The 15,905-nt window shown below is 34.0% G+C and overlaps 1 protein-coding gene across 13 annotated transcripts in view; it reads left to right on the top strand.

Moving 5' to 3' along the window:
- PTPN4 (protein tyrosine phosphatase non-receptor type 4) overlaps positions 1–15,905 on the top strand; it is a 207,697-nt gene that overhangs the window by 102,737 nt on the left and 89,055 nt on the right. For 6 of the 13 annotated variants that reach the window (XM_077861382.1, XM_077861383.1, XM_077861377.1 and 3 more), the window contains 6 exons: positions 113–176; positions 254–353; positions 5,492–5,536; positions 5,796–5,848; positions 6,204–6,324; positions 10,656–10,743. In XM_077861382.1, the coding sequence (XP_077717508.1) occupies positions 113–176; positions 254–353; positions 5,492–5,536; positions 5,796–5,848; positions 6,204–6,324; positions 10,656–10,743 (471 nt within the window). The remainder of the gene's footprint in view (positions 1–112; positions 177–253; positions 354–5,491; positions 5,537–5,795; positions 5,849–6,203; positions 6,325–10,655; positions 10,744–15,905) is intronic. The other 7 variants (XM_077861380.1, XM_077861374.1, XM_077861385.1 and 4 more) reach the window with 4 other exon arrangements.

The following is a 15,905-nucleotide window of genomic DNA, read 5'->3' as shown; positions in this document are numbered from 1 at the left end:
TTGATTATTTTTTCCTAGACTGTTTTCAAAATGCAGTTTTTAGTATTGATCTTAAAATGTTATAGATTTATAAGCATTGATGTATTAGTTCATCAAGGAAAAAAGAAATCAGTCTTATTTATTTATTTTTCAGAGGTGGCTGGATCCAAACAAACCAATAAGGAAGCAGCTAAAGAGTGAGCATACACACTTACTTGACATTTTGCAACTATACTTTATAAAGATAAAGGATTAATATAATCTGATTAATTAGAACTGCTCTTATTAATTCTAGGAGGATCTCCTTACAGTTTGAACTTTAGAGTCAAATTTTTTGTAAGTGACCCCAACAAGTTACAAGAAGAATACACAAGGTGGGTTTATGGAGCATATTCTTCCTGAAAATATTGTCAAAACTATGAAATTTTGAAAAATTTTTTTGAAATTTTGAAATTATTTAGGCAGAAAAAGATTATCATGGTGTAATTCTGAGATTCCCAGCCATCACATGGAATGGGTTATAGATCTTTTATGTTTCCTTCCCTCTTGGATGGCTGGGAGGGCTTTAGGAGATTGGAGTTCCAGGCCCACCCCATGTATCCACAAGCAGACTTTTGAACCGTATCAAATCAGAATTTTCTACTTGTAAAAAAAAAATGGTTAAGAATCACTGGTATAACTAGTTGAGGTAATCAGATGATATTGTAATTGTATCCAAGTGATGCTGCATAGTGAGAATTGTGTCTGCTGGTTTTTTGTTCATGTAAAAGCATATTTAGATTTTTTTTTTATTTCCATTGAGGAGAACATAGAATTTGGAAAATATATAATTATTATGTGCAGGAGTAATGGTCAACAGATACTTTTTTTTCCCTATGAAAATGCAATCTGTAGTTCCCTTTTGCTAAGATTCAAATTCTTTTTTTTTCTTTTTCTCCTCCACTCTCACCATTTTCCTTAACAGTATAATTAACATATAGTGTTGTGAGTTTCAGGTAATCAGGTGCCTTTTTATTAAAAAATTGTTGGCAGGGAGTACACTAGCACATTCAGTTCTTTAAGTGCTAACTTTATTGGCAATTTTAAATCTGATCTTAAGACAGAATCAAATTTTGTTGTCACTTCTTCTTGACAAAGTATACACAAGAATGACCCAGATGAGCATTTTGAAAGTATATGAATGTTAGGTTAGCTATTTAAGGTAGAAATAGTGGGGAATAATCACATTGTGGTATCTGTACCTAAATAATAATCTTGTTTATTTGAAAGACAGCATTTGGAATTAGGCTTAAAAAAAAAAAAAGACTAAATAAAAAATAAGCATAGAGTACCTCCATAAAAGTCTCAGATACAAGAATATAGGTCAGTGATTTTATTCAGAATTACTCTGAAAGGTAGGTGCTCAATTAACAATCTGTTCCTAAAGCTACCTGTAAATAGTCTGTAAAATGTTACCATATTGGTCATTGTTTAGCGTACTGTGGTGATGTGGATAAAAATATTTAGGCCGTATTTACCAATCATCGGGTGTTTATAAAACTAGGGTTTTCAGTAGACCAGTTAAGAAAAGTTAAATTGACATTCTTGAGGGTCCTTTTCTGTGTGTTTGTTGAGGGCAAGGTGTTACCTTTTTTATAACAGCATTTAGGAATGTAGGTCCTGGATTAGGCAGTCCTAACAGTTGAAACTAATATTATTTCCAAGCTAATTTGTCTTGGAAAGCAAAGTTGTGTCATATGAATAACCTTCAGTTTAATATTGTAGCTCCCAATCATTCAAGTTGTTGTTGTTAAATAATTAAAATAACAAAATCTTTTATCTTAATAAATCTTAGTATTGTAGAACTTCCTCTGATTTTGTCTTAACTTCAAGGAAATTACTCTGAATTAATAAAAATTATGATTTATGAAACTTTTTTTTTTAAGATTTTATTTATTGATTCATGAGAGAGCCAGAGACATAGATAGGCACCAGGAGAAGCAGACTCCCTGCAGTGAGCCTGATGCAGGACTGAAATCTAGGACCCCAGGATCATGACCCTGAGCCAAAGGCAGACGCTCAACCATTGAGCCACCCAAACACCCTTTAAGAAACATGTTTAAGTACATTTTACAATTTCCTGAAATCAAGTAGCAAAGTATTCCATAATACATATTTCATGTAATCAGTTTTAAATGTATAAGAAATATTTTAATTAAAAGACCAATAATTTAAAATTGGATTTCTAATGTGTTTAATATATATGAAAAGTTTGTTAGAGCAGTTAAAATATGGCCAGTTGCCGCCGTATTCATAATTTACTTCACTCAAAATGTCTTTGAATTTCTTAATGGAGCTTGAATGTGTTGATTTTTTTTTTATAGCCTGTGTTGAAAACATAATAAAAAAATAAATGTATCTCAATGATAATTAAGTCATAATATCTTCCTGAAGTAGAAGAAAGTAAAGCCAAGTTTGGTAGTAACCAAGCAGTTGCTTTGTGTTCAGCCTGTTGTCTAGAGGATTAGCTTTGTTTTCACTAAAAATAATGTATTGTTTGAAAAATCCTTTATAATAGGATGTCCTAGAATCTTTTAACTGGTGGTATTGGGTAAAATGGTTTAAGTAGCTAGTTTTTATTATATTATCGTAGAATACCTTATTGAATCTCTACCTTCCTACAACTTAGAATCACTTAGGGGAGCTTTAAAACATGCTAATGCCTTGGTCATACCCCTGAGATCTTTTAATTTAATTAGGTCTCAGATGGGATTATTACAAGCTTCCCAGGTGATTCTAATAGACAGCCAGCGTTAAGAATACTCCTTTACAACTTTATTGCTTGGGTAGGCTTAATGCAGTGGTCATGACTAGTAATATGACACCTTCAGCCACAGTTGATAAATTTTAAGGACTAGTTTAAACCCACAGAACAGGAAATCTGTGACAACACCTCTTTACCTTCAGATTCCATTTTAGATAAGTTGTAGAAAAGAGTGGACCTATAGAACTTACATCAGACTACATCAGTCATTTGGTATTAGCAGGTGCTGGCATCCTTAGAATTGGAGTTTTCTCATGAGTCATGACAGTACAAATGACATTTCTTCGGTCCCTTCTTAGTGCTTAGGTGTACTCAATACATAATAAGTGCTCATGGTATTGGTTACTGTCTAGATTAGAAAAGTTGTATTATTTTTACAGATTAAGCGTGTCATTTCTGTATTTACCTCAAGCATTATTAATCTATCTTAAAAGTCTTAATTTAAAAATTAGGTTTTTAATCACCTTACTTAGGGCCCATAGGATACATATACTAGACAAGTGATATTACTTCCTTTTTTACAAATCTAGAAACTGAGGCTCAGCCAAATTTTAAGTACTTTACTAAGGAGCACTGACTGGTTTAGTGTATTAGGACTTGAATTCTAGTTTCTACTCTCAATCCTTACTGGTTATTTAAATAAAATTCATCACATAATGTGAGCACTGCATGTTATATGCAGCTGATAAATCATTGAACACTATACCTGAAAATAAGTATGTACTATATGTTGGCTAATTGAATTTAATTTAAAAAATAAAAATTCATCAGGCATAGGTATTATTTGTGTAAGACTTAAAATATTATGTCAAGAATACACATGCCTGGGATCCCTGGGTGGCGCAGCAGTTTAGCGCCTGCCTTTGGCCCAGGGCGCGATCCTGGAGACCCGGGATCGAATCCCACATCGGGCTCCCGGTGTCTGGAGCCTGCTTCTCCCTCTGCCTGTGTCTCTGCCTCTCTCTCTCTGTGTGTGACTATCATTTAAAAAAAAAAAGAATACACATGCCTTTTCAATCTTAACAATGAGATTAGTTCCTACCATGAACCTTTACCTTTAATTATGAAACCAAGTTAGCTAGGTAGAGATTTATTGTCTTAGATTGAATAAGTAGGTAATATTCACAGTATTACATATTAATTCTCACAGGAAGTTTGTATACTTAATATGTGAAGCCAAGATATTTCTTTTTTTTATAAATTTATCTTTTATTGGTGTTCGATTTGCCAACATATAGAATAACACCCAGTGCTCATCCCATCAAGTGCCCCCCCTCAGTGCCCGTCACCCAGTCACTCCCACCCCTCGCCCACCTCCCCTTCCACCACCCCTAGTTCGTTTCCCAGAGTTAGGAGTCTCTCATGTTCTGTCTCCCTTTCTGATATTTCCCACTCATTTTTTTCTCCTTTCCCCTCTATTCCCTTTCGCTATTTTTTATATTCCCTAAATGAATGAGACCATCTAATGTTTGTCCTTCTCCGATTGACTTATTTCACTCAGCATAATACCCTCCAATTCCAACCACGTTGAAGCAAATGGTGGGTATTTATCATTTCTAATGGCTAAGTAATATTCCATTGTATACATAAACCACATCATCTTTATCCATTCATCTTTTGATGGACACCAAGGCTCCTTCCACAGTTGAAGCCAAGATATTTCTATCAACTTAAAAAAATTTGTTTTAGTGAATATCTGATTCTCTGAAATACTTAATTACATTTTTTGATAACTTGAATATTGTCATGGAGGTCTTTAATAATTTTAATCAGCCAGACAACTAAAATTCTTAAACATGATTTTTGATTCTTGGAGTATGTGTACTTTTTTCAGTGGGGTGGAATAAAGTCTTAAAATTCGCTGTTAAAACATTTAAAGCTACAAAATTTGGTCTTCTGCCAACATTAAAAAGTACAGGTGACTTGTTGCAAGCATCGACACATCATTGAGGGAATGACTTACCCCGTTAGTGAGGACTAGGTGCCATCTCGTAAGCAACCTCTGCATTCTTTTTGATAGAAATCTTAATGTGTTGTTGGTTTTAGTATATGTGCTGCCGAAGCGAGCACGTGTTGTTGGTTTTAAAGGAACTTGGGTACTTGGCAATTCTAATAGTAGGGAAGGGAGCTTAAGGTTTTTTTTTGTTTTTTGTTTTTGTTTTTTGTTTTCTGATCAAGGATAGCTTTCTTAACTCAAATGAAAATGGAAAAGTGCTTTTCTACACTTAGCAGCTTTTGGCAGCTAAATAAGTCAACCATAGGCCTGTCTTTGCAGCTTGCTTTCTGTCTCAGTAGAAAGGATGACTTTCTCCACGTGATCTTTACTGCATTGCTGTCAGTCTCCTATGTCTCTAACTCAGGTTTTCTGTGTTTCCCACTTATAATTTCTATAAACAACAATCTTCAGAGAATACTCCCTAATCTCCCTCTGTCATGTAGTTCTTAGAGATCTTGAGTTTTATAATACAGGCTAGTGGAAACATATTTGAAGTACTGAATTGCGTTTATCAAAGAATTTTAAAGATTGGGATTCATGAATTTATGAAAGCTTATTTTAAAAATATCTTTACATGTGCTAATATATAGATTATAAAAGCAAATACTTAAATTCAACTTTACTAGTTAATATAAGTATACCATTTTTAAACTCTAAATGTTGTAATTCCAGTAAATCTAAATGTTGTCTCTTGGTCTCTCTCTCTTTTTAAGGTACCAGTATTTTTTGCAAATTAAACAAGACATTCTTACTGGACGGTGAGCTATTTAAAATTTTTAATAATGGACTTTAAAAGTACTTTTAGTTTTATATTAAGTAACTCATCATTTCAAATAAATTATCTATTGAAAAATGGTTATTACAGCATGGATTTTTTTCATCAGATAAGTTTGTTACTTAATTGTTAAAGTGTAAGTGATGGAGACTTCATAGGTGAACAGTATTATATAAATTACAGTGCTTTTGAAATTATTGTGTTTAACCTTAGCTTATGCATTTTCTGTTTTGTTTTATTAGATTGCCCTGTCCTTATAATACTGCTGCCCTTTTGGCTTCATTTGCTGTTCAGTGTAAGTATGAACGCACTCTTAGGTCACATAGCATGTGATTATATGGTCTGTGTTGATAGTACATTGCCTTTAATGCAGGAGTTCATTAGACATATGTTACTATACAGAAAAAAGTGATTGCAAAGGAAATGTAATGAAACATTCAGTTAGTTTAATTCCTGAAAAAGTTTTTCTGAAGTTGTTTGAGACCTAGAAGAATGCTTGTGTTGTTATAACTTGCTTACATGGTAGCTAGCAGTAAAAACAAATATTTAACTTCCAAGAAATATAATGGAATTCGTGACATTGCTGTTTGGGCTATCAGAATTACTAAATTTGTTTATTAAATTTTGACTATTTTTCTTCCATGTAATAGCTGAACTTGGAGACTACAATCAGTCAGATAACTTGTCAGGCTACCTCTCAGATTATTCTTTCATTCCTAATCAACCTCAAGATTTTGAAAAAGAAATAGCAAAATTACATCAGCAACATACGTAAGGATTTATTTACTTTTCTGCTTATTTCATAAACTTCTTAATGGCATCTTTTCTAGAGAAATGTTTTAAATTATTTCTAATGTGATTGTTATATTTACTTAATACACAACAATTATTGTTATATAAAATAGTGTTATTGGTGTAAGGAAATGTGGGTTGTCTATACTAAAAAAAATCATTGCTAACTTCATAGAATATATGAATCTTTGTTTCATTCCTAGTAAGAACCATAAAGCTATATGTAAACAGAAATTTGCTATTGGGGTGCCTGGGTGACTCAGTTGATTGAGCCTCTGACTTCATCTTAGCCCAGGTCTTGATTTCAGGGCTGTGTATTGGGCTCCATGCTCTTAAAAAAAAAGAAAGAAAGAAATTTGCTATTATGTAAAGTTGATAGTTCTTTAGGAGAAATTTTATTTTATTTTTATTTTAAGATTTATTTATTTATTCATGAGAGACACACAGAGAGAGAGACAGAGACAATAGGAAGAGGGAGAAGCTCCCTGTGGGGTGCCTGATGTGGGACTCAGTCCTTGGACTCTGGGATCACGACCTGGGCCAAAGGCAGATGCTCAACCACTGAGCCACCCAGGTGCCCCAAGAGTAATTTTAGAATATTAATAGTATGCTCATAGATCGGTTGTTACATATCAATCTACTGAGCAATTCTTTCTTAGTTTTTAGCTATCTGAAAGGAAACATTTGTTCGGTAATTTGTCAAAAGGAGAAAGGGAACATTCTGTAATATTAAATTAATTTTAAAAAATCCTTTTAAGGGGTGCCTGGGTGGCTTGTGGTTGAGCATCTGCCTTCATTCAGCTCAGGTCGTGATCCCAGGGTCCAGGGATCGAGTTCCACATTGGGCTCCCCATAGGGAACCTGCTTCTCACTCTGCCTATGTCTTTGCCTTTCTGTGTTTCTCATGAATTCATAAACAAAATCTTAAAAAAATAATTTTAAAAATCTAGCATTTTTTTCATTCATAACAATATTCAATTTTGTTATTTTGTGAGTCTTCATTTCCTGTGACATAATTTGTTTTAAGAGATTTATTGCTGTGAATAGAAAATAATACCATTTGTTAAAAGTTTACTTTTGCTTTAACATGCAATTCAAAATTACTCATGGAGGAACTAAGATGGTATTGCAGATTGGCTAAGAAAATATTTGAACTAGAGATCCAGACTGCCTGGTCTGAAATTCTGGCTAAGACAACTGTTTTATAATCTTGGTCAGATTGCTTCTTGTGCTTCTCTGTTTCATTATATATAAATTGTGGGTAATAAAAGTATCTACCTCTGGAGTTAATGTAAGGATTAAGTGAGTTTATATATACAAAGTACTTAGAACAATGCCCAGCAGATGGTAAGAAGAAATATTAACTCTTAATATTAAGAAAACTTAACTTTCATTTGGTAGTGGCCTATGTATCTAAAACAGGTTGGTGTGCTGGCTCACTGCCAATTTCTGTACTGGCCCATGAACTTAGAATGATCTGTACATTTTAAATATTTGACAAAAATACAAAAAGAATAACATTTTATGGCAGGTGAAATCTTGAGAAATTCCAATTTGATGTCCATAAATGAACACTTACTGGAGCATAGATTCCCTTATTTGTCTTCATGTTTGTGACTGCTTTCATGTAACAGCAGAGCTGAGTAGTTGTAGCAGAGATTATGTGACCTGAAAGCCTAAAGTATTTATTGTCTTGCTCTTTATAAAAGCTTGCTGACCTCTGATCTAAAATAAGACTAATAAAATCACAATTTCAATAGACTGGCCCAATGCCAGTGAGGGGGCTGATTCAGTCTCACAATAAATGGCAATTTTTTTTGAAGATTTTATTTGTTTATTCATGAGAGAGAATGGCAGAGACATAGCCAGAGGGAGAAGCAGGCTCCTTGAGGGGAGCCAGATGTGGGACTTGATCCGAGGACCCAGGATAATGATTTGAGCCAAAGGCATACGCTCAGCCACAGAGCCACCCAGGTCCCCCAGTAAATGCCATTTACACACAGCATATCCGAATCAAGGGTTTCAAGATAAATCAGATTTTTTTGATAAATCAGATTTTTAAAAAATTTGCCAGTAATGGAAACTCTCTTCTGTGAGGAAAAAGTTTAATAAGGTACTGATTATGTATTTGTATTTGGTTTATTTTTATTTTTTTTAAGATTTTATTTATTAATAAGAGACACAGAGGGAGAAAGAGGGGTGGGCAGAGACACAGGTAGAGGGAGAAGCAGGGTCCATGCAGGGAGCCCGACATAGGACTCAATCCCGGGTCTCCAGGATCAGGCCCTGGGCTGAATGTGGTGCTAAATCGCTGAGCCACCCGGGCTGCCCCTGTATTTGGTTTAAAGAAATGATTCCTCAGATCTTTTTTTTTTTTTTTTAAGATTTTATTTATTTATTCATGAGCAACACAGAGAGAGAGAGAGAGAGAGAGAGGCAGAGACACAGGCAGAGGGAGGAGCAGATTCTTCAGATCTTTAAACAAAGAAAAAATAGAATCATCCAGTTTAACTGAGGAATAGGGGATGGGTAGGGAGGTAGAGATTTATTTACCTTAATTGAATTTTATAGAAAATTGAGGTATATGTGCTTTTTCTAGGAATTCCATTTTTATGAGCTTCATTGGCAGGCTGTTGGCTTCCTTTTCTGTTACCATTAGTGAGTGAAAGTTGCTATCTTTTCTTTTCTAATTTGCTGATTTTGCTCTGGTATAGTCAGATAATATCAGATATCAGATAGTTTTAGAACTAATCTAGGAGTAGATTTGTTTTTAAAGGCTTTGCTAGAGTAGTAGTTCTCAAACTTGTGTTCATCAGAATAACCAGGATGTTCTTAAATATAACAATTTGGTTCTTATTCCTTCCACATCAGATTGTATATAGTAATACTTCTGCAACTATCTGTGATAAAAGACCACAGTTTCCCCCCATTCTGTCATGGAATGAAACTTCTGAAAGATATAGTAAAATTGAGTTACTAGGAGAGTAGAATGGAGAAGTAGAGACATAAAAAATAGCAAGTCCTTGTTTCTCCTTATTAGTTTCAACAGACATGAAATTATTCTGCCAATAATTATACTATGAAATATAAAAGACTGACTCTCTCAGTTTCTGTACTTGGTATGAATCAGCACCTGTATGTATACCATATTCTGAGAGGCATTGCTTTAGAGATTGTCTCAATTTGTGTGTTTCAGAAGCACCTGTGTGATTTAAATGCAGATACCATAACTGGACCATCTTCTGAAAAACATTTTGAAATTAAGTCAGAGGGTAAAATGACTTTGTTAGCTGTAAGAACAAGTAGGGAATTTTAAAACTTGGTCCTTTTTTTTTTTTTTTTTGTAATATAGTTGCCACACAGTTATATTAGTTTCAGGTGTATAACACTGTAATTTGACAAGTCTATTCCTTATGGTACACTCACAAATGTAGCTATTATGTTACCATACAATGCTATTACAATACCATTGACTATATTCCGTATGCTGTACCTCATGATTCCGTGTGCTTAAACTCATTCTGTAACTGGAAGCCTGTATCTCCCACTCCCTTTCACCCATTTTGCCCATCCTCCCAAAGCTCTCCTCTCTGACAACCATCAGTTTGTTCTCTGTATTTGTGGGTCTGTTTCTTTATTTATACAGTTTTTTTGATTCTGCATATAAGTGAAATCATATGGTGTTTGTCTTCTTAGACTTATTTCACCTCATAGAATACCTTCAGGGTCCATCCATTTTGTCACAAATGGCAAGATCTCATTCTTTATGGCTGAGTAATACTCCATTGTATATATATATAAACCACGTCTTACCAAATTACCTGTCAAAGGACACTGGCTTGTTTCCATATCTTGGCTATTATTAATAAGGCTGTAATAAACATAGGGGTCCGTATATTTTTTTGAGTTCGTGATTTCATTTTCTTCGGGTGAATACCCAGTAGTGGAATTACTAGATGATATGGCATTTTTAATTTTTTGAGGAACCTCCATACTGTTTTCCATAGCGGCTGCACCAGTTTGCATTCCCACCAACAGTGCAGAAGGGTTCCTTTTTCTCTACATCCCCTGGTGCATTCATGTATTTCTGGAAAATAAAATATTCTACAAAGTAATGATTTTTGTTCCTGAAAATGTACCCTACAGGTAAGTTAGATATTACTATACGGAACTAAGAGGAGTAGTCATGCATGGTATATTAGAAAAGATTCAATTAGAATGCTCAAAAATTTCCAGATAAATCATTTTTTTTTCTTTCTAATTTGGCCATATTTGTAATTGGTATAATGTATAACATAATGTCTTTACAGAGGTTTATCTCCCGCAGAAGCAGAATTTAATTACCTGAACACGGCACGTACCTTAGAACTCTATGGAGTTGAATTCCACTATGCAAGGGTAAGTGCATAGAACTAATTTAATATTGTTGAGTTAGACTCCATAAACTCAATATCACAGTTTTTATTTAATGCCTGTTAAGAGTAAGCAACAACTGGAATAACCAGGGAGCGCTGCCAACATAGTTGCACTGAAAATTTCCTCTGAGTATAAATATTTTCACAGGGCAGACCGGGTGGCTCAGAGGTTTAGTGCCACTTTCAGCCCAGGGCATGATCCTAGAGACTCGGTATCGAGTCCCACGTCGGGCTCCCTGCATGGAGCCTGCTTCTCCCTCTGCCTGTGTGTCTGTCTCTCTGTCTCTCAAGAATAAATAAAATCTTAAAAAAAAAAAAAAGATTTATTTAAAAAAAAAGAAAAATATTTTCACAATCACTTAAGATTTATTACCTGAGAAGATTGAAGTCGATTTTTTTTGTTATTTTTCTTCAAGCTAGTGTTCTATGTTAATGATAATTTTTTTCTAGATCATAAGAGAGAATCAAAACTATACAGGAAAAGTAGGGTTTTTTGCATTCATCATCATTATTATAAAAGATGCTTTCACTTCAGTGAGGTTTGTGTTACTTGTTTTTATCGTTTAGTGACATCATTATAAATTTTTAAGGCACAGAATGAAGAATATTAACATATTTTGGTTGTGTTTCTCCTCTGCCACAAATTCCTTTATTAAGATGGAATTTACAGTCATTGGCTTCTTCTGTACAGTGCTCTGTAACAACTTTTTCGTTGTGTCAAACTTTGGTGCTTCCAGAAGAAAGTTATTCCCGTGCTGTAGGCATATTTGTAAGTGCTATCCTTCATTTGTGTGACTCTACCTAGATTCTTTCTCATGGTTTCTTTATCAAGAGGTTTTAGTCCTTCATAAGTACCCGGAATACAGCTTTTCTTCATAACTGGTGAAAAATAGAATATAGGTAATCACTGGTTGAGTTAGTGATAGGTTTTATATTCTCTTGGGACAAACTGCCAAATCTCATAAGGATAGCATTCTGAAAGGGAGTTAAGTTTTCCCTAGATAGATATTTTGAATTTATTTTAATATATACACTCAAAAAAGCTCTATTCCACATTGTGTTTTTATTGTTGAGGGTCTCACCTGGCCATGTTTTTCTAGGAGAGTAGTGTTAGTTCTTATATTTCACAAAGCTTATGTCAGTTTTGTCCTTTCCAAAATGTCTCATAAATGGAATCCTACATTATGTAATCTTCTGAGACTGACTTTTTACAATAATACATTTCACATTTATCCAACTTACTGTTTCAGTAGTTCATTCCTTTTTTTTTTTTTTTTTTTTTTTTTTTATCCATTCACCCATTGGAGAACATCTGGGTTGTTTCTGATTAGTTGTGTTTTGATTTTGTTTTTTGTTAATAGACTACTGCAAAAAATTCATTTACAGGTTTTTGAGTAGTTTTAAGTTCTCATTTTGTAACGTAGAAACCCCAGAGTGGGATTGGTTGGTCATATGGTAAGTGTATATTTAGCTGTATGTGGAACTCCCAAATTATTTTCCATAGTGACTGAACCACTTTGTTTCCCTACTAGCAATATTTGCAAGTTCCAGTCATTCACATCCTTTTTGGCATGTGATGCTGTCCGTTTTGTTTTGTTTCTTTTTCTGCTTTTCTAATAGGTAATGTTTTATCTCATCACAGGTTTACTTTGCCTTTCTCTGATGACTAATGATGTGTTGAGCATCATATCTTCTTTGATGAATCTCTATTTATCAAATGTTTTGCCCATTATTTAATTTCATTTATTTTCTTGCTCTTGTTTTTCTTTTTAAGAACTCTATATATTATAGATAGATAATAGATATGTGATTTGCAAATATTTTTTCAATAAATACGTGATTTACAAATATTTTTTCCCAGTCTTTGGCTTGCCCTTTTATTCTCTTTAACAGTGTCTTCCACAGAGCAAAAGAAAGTGATAGATTCTAACATTCCTTATTCAATCACTGATTGATAGTCTACCTCAGTTTTAGGCTTCAATGTGAATATCTCATTTCCATAGTTATTTATAATGAAAGGTAATTCTACTGAAAAATAAATTTTGCCTCTCACAGTTTTAAGAAATGGAAAGCTTAATGATGATATTTTGATTATTCATTAATTCATTGAATATTTATTGAGCACCTTCTATGTTGCCAGTCCCATTAACAGACACCATGTATACAGCAGTGAGTGAGACAGATAAAAAAACCAAGTCGTCATGAAGCTTGCATTCTGGTAGGCAGGACAGATTATAAACAAATAATTTAGTCATCAGAATACATGGGGGTTTTCCATGGAAGTAAAATTCAGTAACAGGAAAAATAATAGTCTATACTGATAGAAGTCAGAATAGTAGTAATCCATGGAAAGATTTTGTTAACTGAGAGACTCATGAGGGAGCTTTCCTGGATTTTGAAAATACATATATTGATTTGTGGTAGTTTTGAAGATGTGTATATGTAAAATTTAGGGTTATACACTTAAGATTTGTACATTTTACTATATATACAATATACTCAATTTTCTTTAGTTAACTAAACGAGTAATATATCAAGTAGTTACAGGTGCTATGGAGAAAAATTATCTGAGAAAGGGGATTGAGACAACCAGAAGTAGAGCATCAGGGAAGGCCTCACTGAGAAGATAAAACAGAAGATAATATGTAGATACCTAGGGGAAAGGAAACATCAATGAAAGGGCATGAAATAGGTTGCTTAGCAGTTCAAAGAACAGTAAAGAGACCAGTATGGCTGGTACAGTGTAAGCCAGAAGAGGAGAGTATTCATGAAGTTAAGGTAGACTAGGGTTTTATAAGACCTTTGGTTTTTAATTCTAAACCAGGCCATTAGTTTGAAGAAGTAATAGACACAGTGTGATTTACATTTTGAAAAGATCACAGTAGCTGCCATTTCAAGTGAAGAGCCCAGCTAACAGACTGTTACCATGATCAAGATGAGAAAGAATGGTGGCTGTAGCTAGCCGTTGGGTGGTAAGAAGTAATCAGATTTTGTATATATTTTGAATATGGAAATGACAGCATTTATTGATGTATTGGCTGTAGGATGTGAGAGAAAAAGGATTCAGGAATGATTCCAAAGTTTTTGGACTCAGCAACTAGAAAGCTGGAGTAATATTCAAGATGTTGGGAAAGACCATAGAGAAGCAGGTGTGGGAAGATAGGTCAGGAATTTTAGTCTTAGGGCAAGTTAAAAAAAATTTTTTTTTTAAGATTTAATTTATTTATTCGTGAGAGACACACACAGAGAGAGGCAGAGACACAGGAAGAGGGAGAAGCGGGCTCCATGCAGGGAGCCTGACATGGAACCCAATCCCGGGCTGCCCAGGGCAAGTTAAATTTTAGGAGACTTTTACAAATCCACAAAAGGAGAGTGGGGAGTTCAGTGTACAATATTGGAATTCTGAAGGGAGGTATGAACTGAAGATAGGCATCTGGGAATTGTCTGCTCACAGCTAATATTTAAAGCCATAAAATGAGAGCACTGAGGGGAAATCTAGTGCATACTGAAGAGAAAGTTCCACAGAGCTGGAACACTTTGGAGATGAGAGGTTAGAGAGATGAGGAAGAACCAGGAGAGGAGACCAGAAGAAGCAGCCCTTTACACAGAAAGAAAACCTTTCTTTCTTTCAGATACATTTGTGTCTTTGAAGCCAAGCGAGTCAGAAGTGATCAGCTGTGTCAGATGAGAACTAGATTAGAAATGTGTAAGTCATCAATGACCTTGTAAGAACAGCTTTGGGATATTATGATAGCCAGAGGCTGATTACAGAGTATTTGAGAAAGACTGTGAGGATAGTAATTTTGAGAGATTTTGCTGTATCGGACACAGGTAATAATAATAGAACCTAAGCATTTACTAAAGGCCCAACACCTTCTTAGGGCTTTATGTCTATTAATTTCATTTAATCCTTATAACATCCCAGTGAGGTAAGAGTATTATTATCTCCACTTTACAGATGAGGAAAGTGAGACAAACAGATGTTAAGCAATTTGGCTATATAATAGCTATTTCTGTATTAAAGAACCAGTTTATAGCTTCTTCTAAAACCTTGTTTTTAATTAGCATGTATTTGAAAACTTTTTGACAGATTGGTTAGAATAATCAAATAATTTAAAAATATAATTCCTTGAGGGGTACCTGGATGGCTCAGTCAGTTGAGCATCCAACTCCTGATTGCAGCTCAGGTCATGATCTCAGGATCCTGGGATCAAGCCCCCTTGGGCTCTGTGCTTAGTGGGGAGTTGGTTTGGGATTCTCTCTCTCCATCTCACTCTGCCCTTCATGCGTGCACTCTCTCTCTCTTAAATAAAGTTTTAAAATAATAAAATTATATATATATATGTATGTATATATATATATACACACACATATATATAAAATCCCTTGAAATGGAGAAAAGAGTCTCTTCTATCCAAGTGGAGCTATATATATGTGACTTCCTCTGTGTCACTTTTACAGTATTCATATCACCCAATGACTTTTCATAATTCTGCTATGTGCTTTCACGCATCACAGCATGTCTAGACATAGCTTGTGTGTGTGCGCGTCTGTTTTCTATTAGGTGTCTTTATGAAACCATCAGTAGATAACTACTTGTGTTCATTTTCACTGAGTAGTTTGAATTTACATACACTGTTAAGCCTATGTATGGCACATAGAAACATTTTTTTGAATTAATGAATGTATATTATGCCTAACCACAATGAAAATATACAAACATAAACATTTTAAATCAATTTTATATGGGGGAAAACATAAAACTAAAATGTTAATAGAAAATAATTTCAACCTATATTAAAGAAAAATTTAATATTATTTTGTTTTATTCATAATATTTTATATTCATATTTCATATTTATTCCAAGGATTCTTTTAGACCTGTAATTAAAATATAACCATGAAACTAACACTGAGAAGCCAATTTCATTAGATTTGCAAAAATTCAAAGAATTAAAAATATCCATTATTGATCAGAGATGGAAAGTAGACATTCTGAATTGAAGTAGAACTTTTTCTTACCCTTTTGGAATGCAAATATTAATGTGAATATAATCTTTGACCACTTCCATTTCTCAGATTCCATCCTTTAGAATATTTATTTAGGTGTTTTAAATAATGTAGTCAAGGTTTTTTATTACAGTA

Source organism: Canis aureus, chromosome 20 (assembly GCF_053574225.1).
Source record: "Canis aureus isolate CA01 chromosome 20, VMU_Caureus_v.1.0, whole genome shotgun sequence".
NCBI classification, from domain to species: domain Eukaryota; kingdom Metazoa; phylum Chordata; class Mammalia; order Carnivora; family Canidae; genus Canis; species Canis aureus.
This window is presented reverse-complemented; position numbering and strand designations above follow the sequence as displayed.